This window comes from Diceros bicornis, chromosome 21, assembly GCF_020826845.1.
Source record: "Diceros bicornis minor isolate mBicDic1 chromosome 21, mDicBic1.mat.cur, whole genome shotgun sequence".
Classification (NCBI taxonomy): Eukaryota; Metazoa; Chordata; class Mammalia; order Perissodactyla; family Rhinocerotidae; genus Diceros; species Diceros bicornis.
Genome location: NC_080760.1, coordinates 33155450 through 33178050, shown reverse-complemented (window position 1 = coordinate 33178050; position 22601 = coordinate 33155450). Strand labels below are relative to the sequence as shown.

The 22601-nt window shown below is 36.3% G+C and overlaps 1 protein-coding gene across 1 annotated transcript in view; it reads left to right on the top strand.

The window, feature by feature from the left end:
* EIF3H (eukaryotic translation initiation factor 3 subunit H) overlaps positions 1-22260 on the top strand; it is a 102811-nt gene extending 80551 nt beyond the window's left edge. The window contains exons 3-8 of the mRNA XM_058564819.1: positions 7572-7739; positions 9276-9375; positions 10640-10789; positions 18035-18155; positions 20507-20639; positions 22036-22260. Coding sequence (XP_058420802.1) covers positions 7572-7739; positions 9276-9375; positions 10640-10789; positions 18035-18155; positions 20507-20639; positions 22036-22133 — 770 coding nt within the window. The 3' untranslated portion in view covers positions 22134-22260. The remainder of the gene's footprint in view (positions 1-7571; positions 7740-9275; positions 9376-10639; positions 10790-18034; positions 18156-20506; positions 20640-22035) is intronic.
* The last annotated feature ends 341 nt before the right edge of the window (positions 22261-22601 follow it).

The window sequence follows — 22601 nt, the reverse complement described above, 5'->3', positions numbered from 1 at the left end:
ATAGTTTGTCTTGTTAAATAATGGGGCAGAGCCTTCATGGCTCATAGCCTGTCAGTGCCCACTATTGTCTGATGGTGCTGCTGGGAAAGAAGCTTGTGATTATTTTCTTAAAAACCCTACTTTGGTTAGCCCTCGTGCTCGAACAGATAGGAGATTTTGAAATATTCCACTTCCCTGTAATGTTTCTTGAAATCATTGATTTGTTTCAGAGTTGTGGGGTTTTGTTTGTTTGTTTGCTTTTAAAACTATTTGCATCTCTTGATTGAGCCTAGTTTGTTTCTTTGCTGCAAAGAGCATGTGCTAGATCTGGTGTCTGTTTGTTCCCTTACGTGAGGTGTTTGTGCAGGTCATCTTTGATATGAGCCAGTTCTTAGTCACAGAGTAGTCTTGGCATGAGTTTCAAATAGTAACATAGAATGCAATGTTTTAGGAGTTTAATTACCTATTTATGGTAATTATTGACTTTGACATTTAAAAATCTTTGAAGGTAGTTTTATCACTTAAAATCTTACTGGGAGTGCTAAATTACTGGTTAATTTAGTGATCAAACATGCACAAGCTGTGGTTTCTGAAACCCTAAAAGTTGTATATTTCTGTTATATCTTTGTGTTATGCTTTATTGATTCAGAAATAATTTACTCTACACTTTACCAATAAGAAGAGATGAAATTCTGTAAATGGGTGGTTGCCTGGACTTTGGAGTCAGAGAGTCTGAAGTCAAATTGAATCCTGCCACTTTGCAAGCTGTGGTGAACAGTTTTTCTAAAAGAATCTCACTAATCGTGATTAGCTCATTAGAGTTATTGTGAGGAATAAAGTCAGATAACATATGTAGACCACTCAGCAGGAAGTCTGACATAATAAGTGCTCACGAAGTGCTAGTTTTCTTCCAGTTTCTTAGCTCTACCCTTTCCCTCCAGGCTGTATCTATGTATATTTTTAATATAATTACATTGTAATATATTTTAAAATAATTTGGATTTATTTGATACAGTATTAAGTCATTAAATAAGACAGTAGGTCCATTAATTGTTTTTAATTTTTAAAATTTAAATTAGGTTACTTTGTCCTTTAACAGTTCCTTAATATGACTATTTTTTTTCTTCATCTGCCAGACATATCTCTAGTTTTTAGAGTATGTTACAGCTTTAACTTTCTACTTTGCAGCCCATCCAGCCTAGCAAATTGTGGGAATTCTTTGTTCCTGTTTTTTCAGTGATAAATTGTATTTCATGAGGGCTCACTTAAAATAATAAAATCAAAAAGATGATTTTAAAAATAAGAGTGAGGAATTGAAGGTGAAAAGAATGCTGGTTAATTATTCTACTGAACCAAAAAGCTTACAATCCATTGTCCTTCCCAATGATCTTCAGGAGAACTCAAATTTCAAACTCTGGTTGTTTGCCAGTGTAACTACAGATATAGCATTTAAGTATAAGACAACATATTATTTTCAGTGTTTTCATATTTGGAGATGAAACAAGAGAAAGCCCAACAAATGTGGTGGATTTTTGAAAGGAATAGTTATTGGGCAGCCTGCCTCAGTTAAGACAGTTTTAGCTCTAGGCAATTTAAAATTGACTGTTTTACAAAGAGGATATCTGGAAAAAGTGAATGTGAATATACGGGTGCCAAACTTCGAACAGTTATTCAGTGTTGTAAACCAGGCTCTCCTCTGCTTGGGACAGGCTTAACCAATTAAGACAATTGTAGAGGTTGAAGAGATTTATAAAACTTCAGCTCAGTTTTATAATCCTTCCAAATTGTGTAGCACCACCTCAATTGCATCTAAGTGTAGCTTTTGTATTAGTAATTTGGGTTGGGTTAGTAGTAACTACCAATTTGTCTTTGAAATTCATTTGCTATGCACTGTTTCTCCTTAGTCGGTAGGGTGTTTGCTTTTTAAACTAAGAATGTTTAAAAGGTTTTTTCCTAAACTTTACACCTTTCTGAGCCCTTTTGTTGTATAGTATCATAAATTTTAAAATAGTACCCCCTCCAAAAATTTTTTTGTCTTGCTGTTCGTCTTTGGCAAGTTCCTCAGGAATATTTAGCCATTAATTCAGAAGTGAATATCATTGGTTGAAATTGCTGTTTGGGCTTCTGTTAAATATGAGAACATTAGAACAAAAATGAAAGCGTGTCTAACCCTGGACCAACTCTACCAAGTTGTCAATACATGCCTGTTTCTGATTTCATTGATCTGCATTAATGCAGCAATATGGAATTATGGCACTTTATATCAAGGAGCCTCATTTTTTCCTTTTCCTTCTTTTCCCTTTTGTTTCTTTTGCTGTGATTCTCTTTGTTCTGTGGTATGAGGCACTCTCTAGATACGACCTTATCTCTGTCTAGCCACATCTTTTACACCCTCCTATTAGAACTCCAGCCCAAGAAAGTGAGGCCCGGCTGGGCATGAGAAGGCAAATAGCACTACCTCCCACTCACCCAGAGCCTGTGAGCTGGGACAGGGCATCTTCACAGCCACTTCCAGATAGCATGAGCCTCCTCCCCCGTTACCTTAGTGTTGTAGCTAAATTAGGTCTCTTGTGCGTGCCTTACCTCCCCACCCCCAAATACCTCCCCTCAACCCCCAGTGTAACTCCTGAGAGGGACCAGCATAGCCATGAAAGCAATGGCATTCACCTGGGAGATTAGAATCAGGAATGACCGTTCCTTATTTCCTGTGTAAAATTTACTGGCATGTCACCATTTCATGATTTTTTTCCTTGTCTCTTCCACAGGCCAGAGGGATAAATAGGTGTCAGCTGGTGTGGCGGCTCAGATCAGTTGATTAATGGTGGCTGCCGGGAGCACAGTTTGAGACAGTTTAGTGGGCCAGTCTGCTGTGCATTTCTTATCCCTGGTTAGGTTTACCAGGATGTTTTTGCAGGGTTTGGTTTTGTACTTTTTGAAAACTTGGGTTAGAGGAGGAGGAAAAGCTATGTGGGTAAAGAGACACAAGGGTCATACGTCTGCATCACCATGAGAAGGAGGACAGGGACCTGAAAGTCTGCAGAGATAAAGCAATTCACTTGGCTGTTTTTGAGTTGTCTCTTGTTTCTTGGTTTGTATATAATAGAAAAAAAATCACTTCTTCTTCTTCTTCTTTTTTTTTTAAATTTTGTTGAATCAAAGTGACCTCTTTGCACTGTGCATTTATTGGAGCCCCATGTGACTATTCCTGGCTAGGACTGGGCCTCAGTGTACCCCAACTCCACTTTGGAGCTTTAGCACCCCCATCCTCACCTTTTCTTTCTTTCTTTTTTTTTTTTAATTTTTTGTTTATTGCAGTAACACTGGTTTATAACATTGTAAAAATTTCAGGTGTACATCATTGTACTTCTATTTCTGCATAGATTACATCATGTTCACCACCCAAATACTAATTACAACCCATCACCACACACATGTACCAAATTATCCCTTTCACCCTCCTCCCTCCCCCCTTCCCCTCTGGTAACCACCAATCCAATCTCTGTCCCTATGTGTTTGTTTATTGTTGTTATTATCTACTACTTAATGAAGGAAATCATACGGTATTTGACCTTCTCCCTCTGACTTATTTCACTTTGCATTATACCCTCAATGTCCATCCACGTTGTCACAAATGGCTGGATTTCATCGTTTCTTATGGCTGAGTAGTATTCCATTGTGTATATATACCACAGCTTCTTTATCCATTCGTCCCTTGATGGGCACTTAGGTTGCTTCCAAGTCTTGGCTATTGTGAATAAAGCTGGAATGAACACAGGGGTGCATGTACCTTTACAAATTGGTGTTTTCAATTTCTTTGGATAAATACCGACAGTGGAATAGCTGGATCATATGGTAGTTCTATCGTTGATTTTTTGAGGAATCTCCATACTGTTTTCCATAGTGGCTGCACCAGTTTGCACTCCCACCAGCAGTGTATGAGAGTTCCCTTCTCTCCACATCCTCTCCAACACATGTTGTTTCCTGTCTTGTTAATTATAGCCATTCTGACGGGCGTGAGGTGATATCTCATTGTAGTTTTGATTTGCATTTCCCTGATAGTTAGTGATTTTGAACATCTTTTCATGTGTCTGTTGGCCATCTGTATATCTTCTTTGGAGAAATGTCTGTTCAGGTCTTTTGCCCATATTTTAATTGGGTTGGTAGTTTTTTTGTTGTTGAGATGCATGAGTTCTTTATATATTTTGGAGATTAAGCCCTTATCAGAAGTATGGTTTGCAAATATCTTCTCCCAATTGTTAGGTTGTCTTTTCATTTTGTTGATGGTTTCCTTTGCTGTGCAGAAGCTTTTTAGTTTGATGTAGTCCCATTTGTTTATTTTTTCTGTTGTTTCTCTTGCCTGATCAGACGTGGTGTTTGAAAAGATGTTGCTAAGACCGATGTCGAAGAGCGTACTGCCTATGTTTTCTTCTAGAACTTTCACAGTTTCAGGTTTTACGTTCAAGTCTTTAATCCATTTGGAGTTAATTTTTGTGTATGGTGTAAGGTAAGGGTCTACTTTCATTTTTTTGCATATGGCTATCCAGTTTTCCCAACACCATTTGTTGAAGAGACTTTCTTTTCTCCATTGTATGTTCTTGGCTCCTTTGTCAAAGATTAGCTGTCTATAGATGTGTGGGTTTGTTTCTGGGCTTTCGATTCTATTCCATTGATCTGTGTGTCTGTTTTTGTGCCAGTACCATGCTGTTTTGGTTACTATAGCTTTGTAGTATATTTTGAAATCAGGGAGTGTGATACCTCCAGCTTTGTTCTTTTTTCTCAGGATTCCTTTAGCTGTTTAGCCCCATGTGACTATTCCTGCCTAGGACTGGGCCTCAGTGTACCCTAACTCCACTTTGGAGCTTTAGCACCCCCATCCTCACCTTTTCAAGGATCACTTGCAGTCCTTTTAGATCTCTTTCTCTGTGTGATGCCTCTAAGAAGACATTCATTTTTGGTTTTTAAAGTTGTGTTTTTTAATTTTTAAAGTTGGGGTGGTAAGTCCACGCCAAGAAAGGGAATGTCTGGAAATTTCACATAGTATAGGCCCAGCACATATTTTTTTTGTGTAATAGTGAAATTCCAGTGCATTGTAGATTTTCAAAAGCCATTTTTTCAACTTACCTGTCATTGTGATTAATCCAGAAATTTTTATATTCATCTATAAATTTAGATCATATGAAAACTCTTATGATCTTAAAAGTAAATTTTTATTAAAGCCTTGCAAAATCTTCTGTGTCATGATTTTCTAAGGTCTAGAAGAGGAAAATGGAAGTGCTCCCCCTCCTAACCCCTAATAATAAAGAAGCTCATCTCTCCACTTCTCAATCCCCAGCAAAAAATACTTGGAGCAGTGGTAACTCCACAGGGCAACAGGCCTCATATCCCTTAGCCTCTTCCCTAGCTGAGAGAAATGCTTCATTTTCATTCTTATCCCTATCCAAGGGGCTGTAAGGTAGGTAAGACTCTGGATGAAGAAAGAATTTGGAGGTTTGCTACTGATCATAGAGTTTTTTACCTTATGCATCATGAAAATGCCATTATAAAATCTGTTGTATTCAGGTTATTTGAGGGGAGACTTAGTAAGATTGCAGAATACTTTTCAGAGAAATATGTTTTTATTTTGAAGTATTAATGTAGGCTGGAGGCCCTACTTTAGTTTATAGAAAAATCATTACTTACATTTAGCATATCCAGTGAGCAATTTGGAGTCATAGTATTTTGATGGGAATGAGCTCTCAGATCGTTTTGGAGATGGGAACACTAAGCGTCAGACAAGGATGATTAACTGGACAGCAAAATCCCCCACAAGAGAAATCTCAGAGTGGGCATGAGAACCTAGATCTCTAGATCCCAAGTCTTTTCTTCTTTTCTACTATTGCAAGTTGGTAGAATCGCACCTCTGCTTATATTATAGCTAAATTGTACGTTAACAGATGTTTTGGAAGTACTGATTTTTAAAAAATCATCCTATGAAATCACGTTTGTACTGTCAATTGCTTGGTAGTCTCTCCCCATCTCCTCTTCCCTATCCCTTTAAAATAAATAGTAAATTTAATCTGGCTCCTGCTTTACTTGTGATATTGGAACTTTTCATTTGTAAGTAAAATTTGATTAATTTTCATTAGCCAAATCAGTGATTTTAGTTTAATTTAGAAGAGTTATGGAATTTTAAAGCAGAAAGAGACCATAGCAATGGTTCTATCCCAAATTTATGTGGTTGATATGAATGTTAAACTGTCTGGGAAGGGGGGTCTCTTATGTGCTAGAGAGACAAAAATTTGAGATAAAAGACAATTGATAAAAGTTTATCATTTTAAATTTATACTGTTTATTCTTGAGGGCCATCATATTGTTTATAAAAACTCAAAAAAACACATAATTCTTGAGTAGTTGATGAGTTCGCTGCCATCTTTTATCATGAGAAATATAACTTTGCTTGGAATAAGCAGATTTATAATTTCTTTGCCTAGTAACAAGTGTTGAAAATAAGACCATGTTCACCTGAGGCAGGTTCTTTTTATACTTTATGATCCTGAATCTTGTTTGCTTTGTGAAATCATAGCATTGTAAAAAGGAAATGACGGACGTATAACTTAACTTTTGCTAAAACCTGATTAAGAGTTTTAGAAATGAAATGATTAGATTCCGAGTTAAGCAAATATATTTACTCAACATAGTTTTCCATTCATTATAATGGAAATAGCTTGGATATTATGTTGACTATAAAATTTTCTCCTGTATTATGTATTTGCTACTCATTATTGGGCTATATTGCTTTTTTTAATGTTATATTTATTATGTTGTCAGTTTGTACCTATTTTGCTAGTAATACTGCTTTAAGTTAATATACTTCATAGTCATTAATTTGACAAAATTAAAAGTCATCCAGCCTTTTCATTCTATACATGGTGATTAAAATATAACTATTCTACTGAAAAAATAATATCTATTACTTAACACAAAGGAACACACAGACAAGAAAAAAGATTTCTTTTTTAAATTTAGCATATGCAGCAGGGGGCACCAGATGAAGGCAAAAATGAATTCTTATATTTTAAATCAGCTGCAGCTTGTACCCTGTTCATATTTAAATAATCTAGTAGTTAATTGTTTTCCCATTAGTTTTCTTGATGGTTTTAACTTCTCAGTTCTAAAAGCTGTGTTAAAGAAGACATTGATAACTATTCTCACTCATTAATTCAAATGAAACTTCTTAGAACCAATCAATTTAGTAATTGCACACTTTTTTTCTTAAACATTTACTATTTTTAGAGTTTTAAAAAGGGGAGTGGAAACTACATTTAATAAGTAATTCCTTGTTTAGAACAATGCATTATTATTGTGTTTTTAATACCTTTTGTACAAAATTTCTTTTCATTAATGAAAAAAGGAAAGCCCCAATGATTTGTAGTGATTTGAAAGCTTAATTTTATTTTCTTTATATGTGAACTGAATGAATTTTAAATCTGGAAACCTGTTCCCTTTAGCTAATAAATAGTTGTGTAGAAATTTGTTTCCAGAAAGGCTTGTTTTTAATATTGGTGACATCATTAAATAGTTTTTCTTTTATGCCCCTCCTTCCCATCATCTAGTCCAATATCAGATGGAAATGATGCGGAGCCTTCGCCATGTAAACATTGATCATCTCCACGTGGGCTGGTACCAGTCCACATACTATGGCTCATTCGTCACCCGGGCGCTCCTGGATTCTCAGTTTAGTTACCAGCATGCCATTGAAGAATCTGTCGTTCTCATTTACGGTTAGTAGGAGTTTCCTTTATTATTCTTTTCTTCCCTTAATATTATTACTACTATTTTTGCTTTCTGTCTTTTTGCCTCTAAGAGCAGCCTGGCAGGCCTTCTCAAGTAAATACCAACCCTGTTTCTGCAGCAGCCTCAGCAGCAGCTAAGTCTAGACAGGGTTTCCTTCTTTCTGTTTATTTTTCTTGCTATCAGAGCCCTGATGTGTACATTTTGGAATGCTGGAGTAGCTGCTTCATTTTTATTCCTCCATCTCCCCTCCCTCATTTGAAGGGGCTGGTGGAACTAGACCAGATGTCTAACAAACCCCGATTGCTAAAGTGTCTGGCTCTGTACGTGACTGACCAATCGTAACACAGCGTGCCAAGTTTTTTTTATACCTCTGACAGCAGCGTACAAAACCTGGACTGTTTCTTAGCACAAAGATTTTTTTCTTTTCGGCCTATTTAATGGTGTTTCCTCAAGCTCTCCAGACCAGATGTTCTGTGCTGTATCAGAACTGTAGGCAATTTAACAGCTTTATAGCCTTCCCCTCCCCAAACACTCACAGTTTGCCATATCTGGCAGACTTGCATATAGTTTCCAGCTGAGAAGTAAATGTAACGTCCTGAGTATCTGTCAGAAAAAATACTAATGAATACGATCAATCTTATGAGCTGCCCCAAAATTGTTTCAGTATGTTAACAATTGGATTACAGTAAAGAACAAGTTGTTAAAGTGTACTTATATTGGCTGGAAACATTGCATCATCAGACCTTGATGAATTTTCCACTTGTTTCAATCTATTTTGGTTTTCATTTTATCACCTATTGCTAAAAGTTTCACTGTGTTAAGTTTCAGACAACATGAATGTTAACACAGGTTTTAGGCGAATATTGGCATGCTGGAGCCGTTATCATGCGGCAAGTGCTAAGCTCCCTTACTCATGGAGTGTTTAGGCAGTTAGTTTTGACAAAATTAGTTTCTCTAAAACTGAAAAGACACTTTTGTGATAGCACTTTGACTTTAGTGGTTTTGTTTTTAGAATCTATTTTAACTAAGAAATTTGAACAGTGATTATTAGGACGGATAAATTTTGTTTGCAGGGCTATTCATTTAAATTAGTTGACTGAAGACCACAAGTGTGTGCAGTGGTCTTTCATATTTAATATACATCAGTATTTTCCTTTTAAGTATACAAGATGTATATAGGATGTATAGAACATATGATGTATTTAATTTTCATTAGGATTACTGGTTCTAGCTGAGGAATAGATTAGAAAATAACTGTATTTTGAATCTTCTGTTTTTACTTTAGGAAGGAAGTTATTCTGCCTATTTTAAGTAGGATGATAGCTTCCTACATTTTCACTTACTGTTTGCTGTTCTGGTTTGAATCTGCTTCAAATTGTGTTCTGATTATTTATTTTGATCTTCATTTTGTAAAGGTTGTATGATAAGTAACAGAATGTACAGAATGTACCTAGAACCAATGTCTTTTGAGCACTGGTAATGACAAAATTCTTAGTAATTTTTTTCTCTTTTCCTCATTTGAGATCCCATAAAAACTGCCCAAGGATCTCTATCACTGAAGGCATACAGACTGACTCCTAAACTGATGGAAGTTTGTAAAGAGAAGGATTTTTCTCCCGAAGCGTAAGTGTTTGGGGGCCTGTGAGGCATATAATAAAGGATTGGGTATCTTTCTTTTAAGATTTTAGTTTGCCACATTTATTGAATCCTCAGTGGTGGTGTGGTAATGCTTTTGCCATGTGGACGGTAGAAGTTTTCTGCATGGCCGAGTGCCACTTGATTTCTCCCTTTCCATGTTTAAACGGTTCTTTACGGAATGTCTCATCTGTTGTTCGCACCAAGGGTGAACTCAGTTAGAGTGGGACTTAATTAGCTACTGGATTTGAAGAAATAAATGATGAAATAAAGGGAGATGGGACAAGTGATCAGCGGCTGTCAGATTGTAAGTTCCGTGTCAGAACGGTTGAGAGCTGTATGTCTTATTTTCTGAGCTCCTGTTTCATGGGTGAGGGGTGGGAAAGATACAATAAACATTTTAAGTACTCAGTAAGGAATGTGGCTTATTGGAAATTTTATGAATGATAAGTATGCATAGAAGTAATTGATAAAGCTGTTTTGTGATCCTGTACAATGGCCTTGGAATGTTTAAATGCCGTTTCCAATGACATTGGAAAAATATTTAAAAGTTAAAAAAAATATATTCAGTATTCTTTCATTTTCTATTAATTGTAGGAATTTTTATTTCTTATTAAATTAAAGTTAGTGGTTTTGACTTCATGTAGGACAGTTTGTTGCTAGTTTCCCATCTGGCTCCGAAAGAAATTAAGGTGCAAAGAATTTTAAAAGAAAGGCTAACTGATAAACAATTCCTGGATATGGTAGTTATAACTAAACTGTGAGAAGTTGCATTCTTGCTGTGTTCTGAACCACTGTATGTAGAATATCCTGTGAGTGTTCTGTTAGGTGTTAATCTCTTTAGTTCAGTAGGCTTTTAAAGTGAACTTCCCAAGAACTAGAGTATTTCTCTTTTCTAGCTATATTTTATATGTTTTAGATATAGATTATATAGTATAACTTCCTATGACATTTACATTTTAGTATCAATGAAATTTTGAAGATACCTGATTCAAAGAAAGAATAGTTTCTTTTACCAAGAATCTTATTTTCTGGGCTTATAGCTCAAACTCGTGTCATTTTCAAAGTCATTCAAATCACTCCACATAGGCTTGACTCGGCAAAACTCTAGTTTCTCTCCCTTTTTTAAAGAGTGCCAGCAAAACAAAGCAAGATTCTGGGGAAGGCCTGGAATTAAGGAAAATGTATGAAATAGTCAATTTAACACTTACTTCTGACCACCAAACTAAATTATTTTTAACATGCTTCGCAGATTGAAAAAGGGAAATATCACTTTTGAGCACATGTTTGAAGAAGTGCCGATTGTAATTAAAAACTCACATCTGATCAATGTCCTAATGTGGGAGCTTGAGAAGAAGTCAGCTGTAGCAGATAAACATGAATTGCTCAGTCTTGCTAGCAGGTAAGTGGCCTTGCCTAATGAAAAGTCCCTTTTTATCACTTTCTGCAGGAGATTCTTTTACTTAGACTTTAACCTATGAAACAAGAAAAAAATTACTTAAGCACATTTGAGGTTACTAAGACATATGTAACAACATGTAGCATTTGTCCTGCCCCGCTAAGATCCCAGGAAAAACGCCAAACTGATAAAGTAAAACAGTGTTTGAATACTAATAGCTCCTGTTATAAGAACCCTCTACTGTCTTTGCTGTATCATTGTTGCTTTGGTACAGTAAATGCCCATCGGGGAGGGTTTTTTTATTTGGCTCAGGTTTATTTATTGTACACTGTCCTTAGAGGCTTTTGGTTTTATGTCTGGGTATTTAACAATGCTTGAGAGAAGAACAAATATGCTTCTGTGTTTTACCAGTGGCACTTGCCCTTGTTCAGATGCAGACTCTATTAGTAGTAAACTTCCAGTTTGAATTTTCAATTAAAATTAGAATTTTCTGAACCTGACACTGGCTTTTGCTATCTTAGATAGTAATAGTGATGTGATTTCCTCCATTGTGACTGCTTTAGTTATCTAGTTGCTAAGATATTATTTATTATATTGGTAAAATGCTGACTAAGGTGTTCCAAAACAGACAGATTGTTTCCTTTATGGAATTAATGTTTCTTTTCTCCTCATTTATTTTTCTTAACAGAAGTGTGAACAGAGTCATGTATATAGCTTCTCTTAAATGCCCATTAAGCTTGATGTTAGTGATTGTTTTGTGGTGGGAGAGGGCTAACAGCAGACCTGTAGAATGAAATTAAATGGACAGAGTCGGTAATCAATCAATATGCATTTGTTGAATGGCTGAAAGAAACAAGGTGCTTTTTCTTAAGCAACCAATTTGGAATAGAAGCTCAATTATTATTAAATTTGTAGTTATCCAGGATAGAAGCTTGTATAAAAGAACATACAGACTTTGTACTTCTTTGGTATAAGACAAGTGGGATAAAACCAGAAGGACCAGAGAGCCCAGTGTTCTTCTCCATGCCCTGAGATGGGTAGGATTGTGGTTCAAATGCCACCTTCCATTGCATGAAGCCATCACAGAGGCCACCAGAAAGTCTTCACAGGGGAAGGAGATGGAAATTGGATGGTAAATGGAGTGCTAAATAATACAGCCAGGTTGCAAGGCTAATTTGGCACTAAACAGTGTACTGTTTGACTAGAAACATATATTCATAATGGTCTTTTAATTTGTCTCTTTTACAAGGTCGTATTTTTCTTTATTGCTTTTACAAACACACTTGGCACACCTGTATTTAAAGCATTGAGCTAAGAACCTTTTTCAGCATGCAAGGTTAAAATTTGATATATGAAGTATGTAGTTATATAATAATTTTAAATTTACTACGTGAAAGTTTTTGCTTATATAATTTATGTCTTCACCTTTCCCCAGGCTTCCTTTATTGAGCATACAAAACAAATATAGCCCTTCTGTGCTTTCGCATTACCAATGAGCTGGTCTGGAATGTCTGTTTGTCCAAAGCAGGATTTCTAATAGCCAAGAAAATGTTCCCAGTTCTCCATAGCAACTAAGATCTAGACAAATATTTTATTATAGTTTTTATCTTCTGTATTTTATGTGAAGTAGGAAGAGAGGCCGTTTGCTTTCCATGTGAAGTTATTTAAAGGGTAAATTGGTGTTTTTGTTGAGAGGAAAAAATGAAGGAACCTTGAAGCAGTGCTTATACTAATGGACTATTACATTGACTCAAATTGATAATACTATTTTAAAAGACTGAAATATAACCTTTGTTACGTCTCAAATTTTAATTTCTAACATGAGTAGCGTGATGCTGGTAATCAGGCCAGTTGCCATAAAAATTTTTCTCAAAAACCACATCAGAAACCATTCTTAAGCAGCTCTTTAAAACATTTTGCTTGGTCTTGCTTTTCACAACCCAGTTGTGGTTTTTTACCACAACTGGTACTGCTGGTACCAGTTCTTTGATTTACCAGATAAATTTGTTCTATGCCATGAATAAGATATATTACATTCCCTTTCATTTAAAAAAAATTCTAATTTTTAATTTTAATTTTATTAGATGGTAGTTCTAGTAATGGTTATTTCATAACAGCCTTTGTTAATTTTTAAAAATGTGTTACACAAGCCTTCAGCTTTTCACATATGAAAAAACATTTCTGTTTTTATTTCCTCTTTAAAAAAAAGTAAACTAAGGGTGGGCATCATACATTAAGGATAATAAGGGACAAATTGATACTGTAGCCAGAGCAGACTTATCACTGCATGTCTTAGTTCACATCTGTTTAAGTTATCTATTTTCAGTTCTTTGTTTCCTTGGCAATAAAAGAAAGGGCTATATTATTGAAAATCCTAACAATAACTCCCTGTTTCAGTATTCCAGTTGAGCTGGTACTGGAAAGATCCCTATGAAATTGCCCTTGGTAATGGACCTGATTTCCTATGAATGTTATCTGTGAAATAGTTATGTATTATTGTCAATTCCTTTTGCCCTTCAAGGCCTGTACTGTGCAGATTTTTGAGTATTTCCTATTGGACGTATTTCTGAAGAGCATTATAATAGTATAAATGTTATGAAATGTTTAGAGTGCATATATCTATGCTTGTGTTCTGTCACTATAATTACATATACTTATAACACATACTATTAGTACTTTACATTTAAGACATTTTTGTGGGGGAGAGGGAGAGTCTATTCTAGTAGTATCTTTCTCATTGCTAAAGTCAGTGTAGCCAATCTCCAAGATTTAAGGTCTGGGAACAAATAATAGATCTTTCTCTGCATGTGGCAATACCTCACCTTTATGGTTTTCTCCACTGTCACTAACGACCCCACCCCCACCCCCAATTGCCGAGTCAGAGGATTGCTGGTGATCTTTCCTTCCTTTGCACTTAAGGACATAAATGACTTATTTAACAGCTAATCATGTAGTTAATTATGGCATTTCCTATTTTAATGTAGCTCTTTGGGCCTCAATTCTTCCGTTGGTGGAAGTGAAAGAATCGGTGTCTCCCCTTTAGGGCAGTCCCATCCCTGCTGCTCCTGCCTTCTCAGGATCCGACTCTGTTTTCCGATGCTCTCCTTGCTAAGATATCTTCAGTTCCTCTTTTTACTGGTCCTTTTCTGTTACGTTTATTCATATGTTTTTCCCATTTAAAAAAAATTTTGAAAATGTTCAACTTTTCAGAAAAATTGAAAGAATACTAACACAACGAACATCCATAAACCTTTTACTTGGATTCACCAGTTGTGTATCTTGCCACATTTGCACACACTCTCTTTCTATGTACATAAACGTGTCCTTTTTTTCCTGAACCATTTGAAAGTAAATTGCAGATGTGACTCGTTATCTCCTAAATACTTGAGCGTTCATCTCCTAAGAATAAGGACATTTAAACTTCTCTCCCTCATCTTAAAAAAAAAACAACAAAGTTACAAAAAGAGCACCTTTTGACCTCATGCCGTTATTATCCATCTCCTTTCACCTTTTGCTTCATTTTCTTCTTTTTTTAGTCAGACTTCTTCATATGTGTCACTGTCTGTATGTCTTCATTTCCCACTTGTCCTCAACACTTAGCAGTGTTCCATCTATTCTCTGTTGTTAGAGCTCTCACTAAAGTCACAGAAGACTTCTTTATCACTATATTACTGGATATTGTAGACTCTTAAACATTTAATATGTTGATAACCCCTTCTTCCTGAGATAGTTTCTTTCCTTGGAGTCTATGAAACTATATCTCTTCTGGGTTACTTCTCATTCTCCACAGTGAGCCCTCGTCTGCTCATCCCTAAGTGTCACTGTTCCTCAGGGTCTGTCTTCCCCCATGTACATTTCTGGGATGATTTCATCTTACTTCCCTGTCTTTTGCGACCTTAGGCCAGGGCCTCATTATTTCTACTCCTGATTACTTCTGTAGTCTCGTAACTTTCTGCTTTTAACTTTTTCCTCTTTGGTTGTAGTAATCTTGCTAAATGCAAATTGTATGATATTACTCCTTTGCTTAAAGTTTTTGACTGCTTCCCCGTTGTCCTTAGAATAGAATCCAAACTTATGATCATAGCTTCCAAGAGTCTTTATGCAGTGACTGTTGTCTGCCTCTGCTCTTTTTTCCCAGTCTTGTCCCTCTCCCATACTCCTGGTGTACTGAATTACTTGCATTTCTTCAAATGCATCAGGCTTTTCATGCGAGAGTCTCTGAACATGCTGCCTGTGCCTAGTATAATGCAGTGTCTCTTCTCACCTTCCTTGTCTTCAACTCCTCTTCAGAATCTCAAAATTCAGCTGTCAGATATTCTGGAAAGTCTCATCGGATCCTACCAAACTATCTTTTATGCTTCTGTTGTAGGACTGTTATAGCAGTTACCACCACTGTGTTATATTTATCTGTTTGCATTCCTCTCTTCTCACTAGAAAGTGTTAAGTGCAACAATATCTTACATATTTAATCCTGAGTATCTAACAGAGTGACTGGCAAAGTAACTATACTCAATAATGTGTTTGAAAGAATGCATGTGAGACTACACACTATTGTTAACTTTTAATCCTGAGGTTATTTGGAAAGTAATGTGACTATATCTGGATGTTTGATTAGCTACTGGAAAAAAATCATTTTAACTCTTTACCTTGCGCCACCGGCCCAAACACTTAATGATGGGTGAATTAACTATTAAGAAATTAGAAGACAACAGAAGTGAATGCTTAATCTAGTTTCCAAAGAAGAAGAAATATTTTATGGTTTGTGATTCACAAAATTACAATGGAATAAGATAAATATGAAATAAAATTTAATTTGAAAAAAACACTTGATTCCTAGGTAGGTTAAGTCATTAGGCCAAGTCACTGAGTCAAGGTTTTGTAGATAGTGCCAGACCTGGGATTAAAAAATAAATTTATTTACACACACACACACACACACACACACACACACACAGAAACACCAGTTCTATGCACTTTCCACTATTTGAGAAAAAGCCAAAACTTGCTAGCTTTCTTCAGGGTACAGATGGAATCCATATAGAATCCATATTTTAATGAGATTTACTTTCATTCATTCCCAATATTCCCAATCTGTTTTTTCCTCAGCCTTCCTTTTCTCTGTAAATGCTTTAACCAACCAGTCAGCTACTCAAGCCAGGAAACGGAGTCACCCTTGATTCCTCTCTCAGTTCTGCCCACTTTTCTCTATGCTCCCTGCCACCAACCTAGTCGAAGCCACCACTCTTTCTCTCTGGAATACCACAGTAGATCCTGTGTGTGTGTGTAGTTTTTAAAGTAGAGATAAAATTCATATGACATAAAATTCACTATTTTAAAGAGTACAATTCAGTGGTTTTTAATATGTTCACAATGTTGTGCAACCACTACCACTAATTCCAGAGCATTTCATTACCCCAAACAGAAATCCCATTCATATTAAGCAGTCACTCCTCCTTCCCCCATCCCTTGGCAGCCACTAATTACTTTCTGTCTCTATGGATTTGCCTTTTCTGGACATTTCATATAAATGGAACCATACAGCTAAGTGGTCTTTCATATCTGGCTTCTTTGACTTAGTATCATGTTTTTAAATTTCATTCATGTATCAGTACTTCATTCTTTTTATGACTCAGTGGTATTCTATTGTATGGACATACCACAATTTATTTATCCATTCACCCTTTGATAGACGTTTATGTTTTTTCCATTTTTTGGCTGTTATAAATAATGCAAATATTAACATATGTGTACAGGTTTTTATGTGAGCGTATATTTTCACTTCTCTTGAGTATATACCTAGGAGTGGACTTGCTGGGTCATGTTTAACTTTTTGAGGAATCACCAAACTGTTTTCCATAGCAGCTGCACCATTTTACATTGCCACCACAGGGTATGAGTGAGCCAGTTTCTTCACGTTCTCGCCAACGCTCCACAGTAGACTCTTAACCCTTCTCCTGCTTTCTGTTCTCCAGTCTGTTCTCTGCATAGCAGCAAACCATGTCACAAACATGTACAACTCCAGGGCACCATTCACCTTGGAGTTGAGGGGTCTTATTCACACTGTGTTGTTGGGGTGTTGTGTGGTGCAGCTAATGGCTTCCCATATGTGCTCGTCTGGCCTCACTAACCTATCACTGTGCTCCAGCCACGCCAGGCCTCTTCTTTTTATCTGCCTACTTCTTGCGCATCTCAGGCCTTCAGCCCTTGGGCCTTCTTCTGCCTAGAATACTTTTTGCATGACTGATTCCTTCTAATCTTTTGCTTTCAGCCTGTCATCTCCTCAAAGAGATAATTCCAACCATACTGTCTAAAGTGTCTCTCTGCCTCTCTCTCTGCACCTTCCCACCCCCAATCAATTGTAAGCTCAATGGAGATAGAGATGATGAATGTCTCATTCACTATTGTCTCCCTGTTTGCTAACACTTAGGCTGAAACATAACAGGTGTTTAGTAAATATCTGTTTGAAATGAATGATTGAGTACTCTGTCAGCTAGTTATTTTTAGAGTACATCTGTGTAGTAGCAGACTTTAACCATGTAGGAGATAGTTGCAGGCAGAAAGCAATGAATATGGTGGTCATTGTACTAACCATTAGCATCACTTTATAAGAAGATTTTGCTAAATGAGCTGCAATAGAAATTTCTGGAGAAGAAAAGAAATGTGAAAGACTAAAACACAGATTCTAGGAAGGGCAAGAGGAAAGGAGCCGTCTTTCTTTCTTTATCTGGCTTTGCAGAATAAATGCTATTGTTGCTCTTTTAGAACCTGCTAGATAGAGAAATCATAGGCTAGAGAAATGATGTGCCAGAAGTCTTAGTCTGTGTGCACGAGTCTTCCCTTCCTGTGACTACTGATTTTAATGCTCTGGAGCACAATTGAGGGAGTGGGATGCTAAGGAAAATGGTTCAGGAGTACTGAGCTTAGATTTAAACTTGGTTGTTCAAAAGACATACGTTATAGATATTCTGCTTGGTATGTGCACCAGATCCTACCCTGACATATGTATGCCCTGCCAATAAGAAACTGAGCTGTTTCAGATACTCTTGTGGTTATAGTTGTGGGTTCGATTTGGGAAGTTTAATAACAAGCTGAGTCAGGTTTTTCCTCTGCTCTTGCTCTTAATGTATATGTGTGCTCTCATCCTTTTAGCAAAGGGCAGATCAATTTAATATCTCAGAACTGTTTAGAGCAGTGGCAGAACTATAACATTCAAGTATGACATGTCAGCGTATTTACTTTATATTTCAGCAATCATTTGGGGAAGAATCTACAGTTGCTGATGGACAGAGTGGATGAAATGAGCCAAGATATAGTTAAATATAACACATACATGAGGAACACGAGTAAACAGCAGCAGCAGAAACATCAGGTTGGTATCATGGAGAAATTCAAGAAACATAGAATTCATTTCTAAGTACAATGCTTCGAGTCATCTTCAAAGTGATCTAAATTATCTTTGATAAAGCATTGACTGTTAGCTAGTAACTATATCATATTTTAAAAGATTATTCTTTATATAGTATATCTCTAATATATTATTTATAAGTTGTGCTTAAAAATACGTGTCCTTAAAGAGAGCTGGTATATTAAACTCAGATTGTAATGCCAAGGTTATGCAAATAAAAGATACATTTATTGAGAAAATCAGAGGCAAAGAGATTCTGGAGCGTCACAGCTCATTTCTTTACTAACTGTAATTGGTTTGGTAGTGGCTCATTGCAGCATAGTTAGCAATCTTCAGTTCATTTAAAAAACTGAGCAATTGTGATTAAGAGCAAGCAGTTTTGATAGGAAATAATAGACTGACTGCTGTGAAATAGATAGTATAATACAGATAAAAACCCTAGAATTACCTGAGTATTCTTATATGCACATATATACTGCTATGGCCATTTAACCTTTTCTTTATTAGTGTTGCCTGAAGGCCACATGATTTTCACAGTTTCTAGAATATTGTGTTTGGACTTTATTGCTCTGAAATGCTCTTAACATTTGATTCATAGATAAGTTGATTCCAGAATGTTTATCTGTGAAAAAGTGTTTGCATATGACTACTCTTTGTTCATTAAAATGTACTTTAAACTAGATGTTATTAACTATAGAATTCTAAGCACAACTAAGTGGTTCTGAAAATATTGTATTTAAAAAAGTTTTTAGAGGGGCCGGCCCCGTGGCTTAGCAGTTAAGTACGCGTGCTCCGCTGCTGGCGGCCTGGGTTCGGATCCCAGACGCACACCGACGCGCCGCTTCTCCGGCCATGCTGAGGCCGAGTCCTGCATACAGCAACTAGAAGGATGTGCAGCTATGACATACAACTATCTACTGGGGCTTTGGGGGGGAAAATAAATAAATAAAGTTTAAAAAAAAAATAAAAATAAAAAAGTTTTTAGATATCAGAGTTCATATATTTAGTGAAATTTAAAATACTTTTTTCCTACCATAATTAGAATTTTAAAAACACATATAAATCTGTAAAGTTATCTTTTTTAACTGAAAAGATACTGGTGAAGATGGTGAAAATCTCTGATAAACTTTTAGGAAAAAATCCCCAACAAACCCAGCTTGATTCTGTTCTCCTGCTGGTTCTTCCTTTAGGTAAAGGACTCAACCTGGGGTATCAAGTTGAAAATATGACACCTGTGAGACAGTTGATTCTGGAAACCAATCTTATAGACATTTTTTCAGAATTCTGATATGTCTTAATTTGCATTTGATGTTTATTCTTACCGGCACCATTCATAACCCTTTTTAGATTTGTCTCACTTCTACTCTCATACCCCATAATCAGTATAGGAATCTTTGCAAAGCAGGTTACTCCCCTACTTTAGGAAGAACTGTCATTTCTCTTGGTTTTCATAGGAATCCAAGGACTTAAAATTTTTACTTGCCCACCTTGGTTTCTCATTACCTGACCTTTTAAGGCTATGTGTGAGATATTATTTCCTCCGCTCTTGTAAGCAATCCACAACTATTAGCTCTTGGTTGTGGTTTTATCTGTATGTTTGTAGTTGGTCTATATCTTTATATATATATCCCCACCTTCTCTTCAGAGAATCATAGGAATCCAAAGTTTGAAGGTTTCTGAAATGTTATCTGAGTTAATATTCATTCTTAGCTATAGAGCTAAGGCATAGATCTGTTGTTAAGAATAGTAATAGTATTTACTCTTATAATAATAATAGTAATGGTAATGTTATATATATATATATATATATATATATATATATATATATATATATATATATATGTATGTGTGTTTGTATATCAATATTATTGTTATTTTGGTCAAGAGGGATAAAGTGGAAAGAATTCCCTAATGTATTAGTTTACTACTTAGTTATTAAAGTTAGGATGCATCGTACGTGTAATGCTGTCATTTACCCCGTTGTCATAAATGATGAAGTTACTCCCTTTCACTCACTCAACATGACCTTCTTTGCCTTTTAAGCCTCTTATTTCTCACATAACCAGTTTTGTTTTTCTGAATCATTAATTATAGACTCTTAGAGCTTATAGTGACACTAGAGTTTACAACAAAGGAATTTTCTTCTACTGTTGCCATGTTTAGCTCCTTAGAAGCAAGAGTTACCAAGGGTTACCATTCATAAAACTAAGATTAGAATTCAGAGCGGGGGGTTTTGCTGGTTGCATAAGTGAGGAAGGTCTTTTTTCTCCTCAGGTAGAGAAAAGTAACCAAATCATTTTCCCTCTGAATTTTAGTATCAGCAGCGTCGCCAGCAGGAGAATATGCAGCGCCAGAGTCGAGGAGAACCCCCACTCCCTGAGGAGGATCTGTCCAAACTCTTCAAACCACCTCAGCCCCCTGCCAGGATGGATTCTTTGCTCATTGCAGGTAGTGCAAAACGTGGCTGGTTTTCTCAATTCTTTAGGAAGCAGAAGACAATGAGAAATTTACAAACAGAAAAATAGGTCATAAAAGCTAGTGTATTTAAAATGGTTGAATAATGAATTTGAATCTGTTACCTGTAATTTCTAGAAGTTAAGAATTTGTTGGTCTTTGTTATTTCTAAAGTCTTTTCAGTGCTTCACTCGGTTTATCTAAACATTTTTGTGATGGCATTATAAACTTTCTAAAATGGAAAGGTTTATTGGAGTCATCTTTCATGGAAACCAAGAAAAAATGTTTACAATCTGATAATGCAGAAGATCACTTAGCTGAAGCTCCTTACTTTTCATGTTCTAGCCTAGCACTGGGCCCAAGTCTGTATGTGGATCTTTGAATTGAATTAAATTTTCTGACTTGAAGAATAGTGCTTTCCTTACCTTTGACTTAAATTATAGTAACATGAATGTAATTCTGGATGACTTTCTCCGGGAATATTTAACATTTAACACCACCTTCAAGTGCTAGAGATTGTGTATCCTATGCTAGGACTTGATTTTTGAATATATAACATTCATGCTCTATTTAGCTATAATTATCTTATTTCTGTTTAAATGTTATTGTTAAACACTGTTTGATTCAATCAGCCAGTTGTCTGTGATAGATTTATTAGAGTGAAAATCCTACTGAAAAGGTGATCTTTCACAATTTCTCAATTCTATTGGTATATTTTTAGTGTGAGGGAAAAGTCCAAATTCCTTAAAACTTTCTAGTACACATATAAATTAAATTTGGGAAACGGAGACACATTGCTTACTTAAGGTCCAATTCAGAAAATGTGTAACTGTTGTATCAGAGTAGATCATTAGTTTTCAGACTTAAAATCAGCGATGGAGCTCTTTCTTCAAGGGGACTCTGCTTCTGCTCTGTCTTGGCTTGGGGGAGGAGCCTTTAGTATTCCAGAGCTCAGACGGAAAACTGCTGTTACTTGTTCACGTCTGGGTCAGGTGGGTTAGGTTAGTTTGCAGTTCTCTGGTTTGGTATCTCCTTTTCTACCTGACTAAGGAGAGCCAGTGCTGTTTTCCCACTTGTCTCAGTATAGTGTAGGTCTGATCTACATAGGCGGTACATTTTGATTGACATCTAATGTGTGCCTGACTGCTGATAAGCTTATAAAACGTTGTAATTTTTCTTTCTTCTGCATGTAACCAAGAGTGGAAGATAATATTCTTTTTTTAATCCCCTATGGAAAAACAGAATTGATTCTTATAATTTCTTGGTTCAAAACAAAAGAAAATACTGGTGATTCTGTATCATGCTGATTTTCTTGTTTGACTAGTGTTTTAGGTCATTTTATAATTTGTGGAATATTATGCCTCTCTTTCTCACTTTCCCAAATGCACAGGCCAGATTAATACTTACTGCCAGAACATCAAGGAATTCACTGCCCAAAACTTAGGCAAACTCTTCATGGCCCAGGCTCTTCAAGAATACAACAACTAAGAAAAGGAAGTTTCCAGAAAAGGAGTTAACATGGACTCTTGAGATCACATTGAGGCAACTCTTGGAAGAAATATATTTGCATATTGAAAAGTCTTTCTAGCCAATAATAAAATAAAAATAAAACAATCTTGACTGCTTGCTCATTTGGTTTTGGACATATTATATCTAGCTTCTTATTTTTGTTTTCCTTATACCTATTTATTCCCAAAAGATAAAACAACCTTGACTAGAAGCTTCAGCAGGCTCAGACCTACAGGGTCCATCACCTTTGCTACCTCTGAGGTGCCACGTTTCAACCACACAGTCTAGTGCTGCTTGTCTCGACTCCTGACCCCAGAGGTCCTGGCAACTACTGTGAATTTTAGTACTTCATTGCTCTCAGATAGCACCCTGGAAGCCAGGCTTCATGTACTTGCCCAGGCACCGGTGGTCCCCAGGCCTGGAATCGCTTAGCGTGCTTCCTGTAGG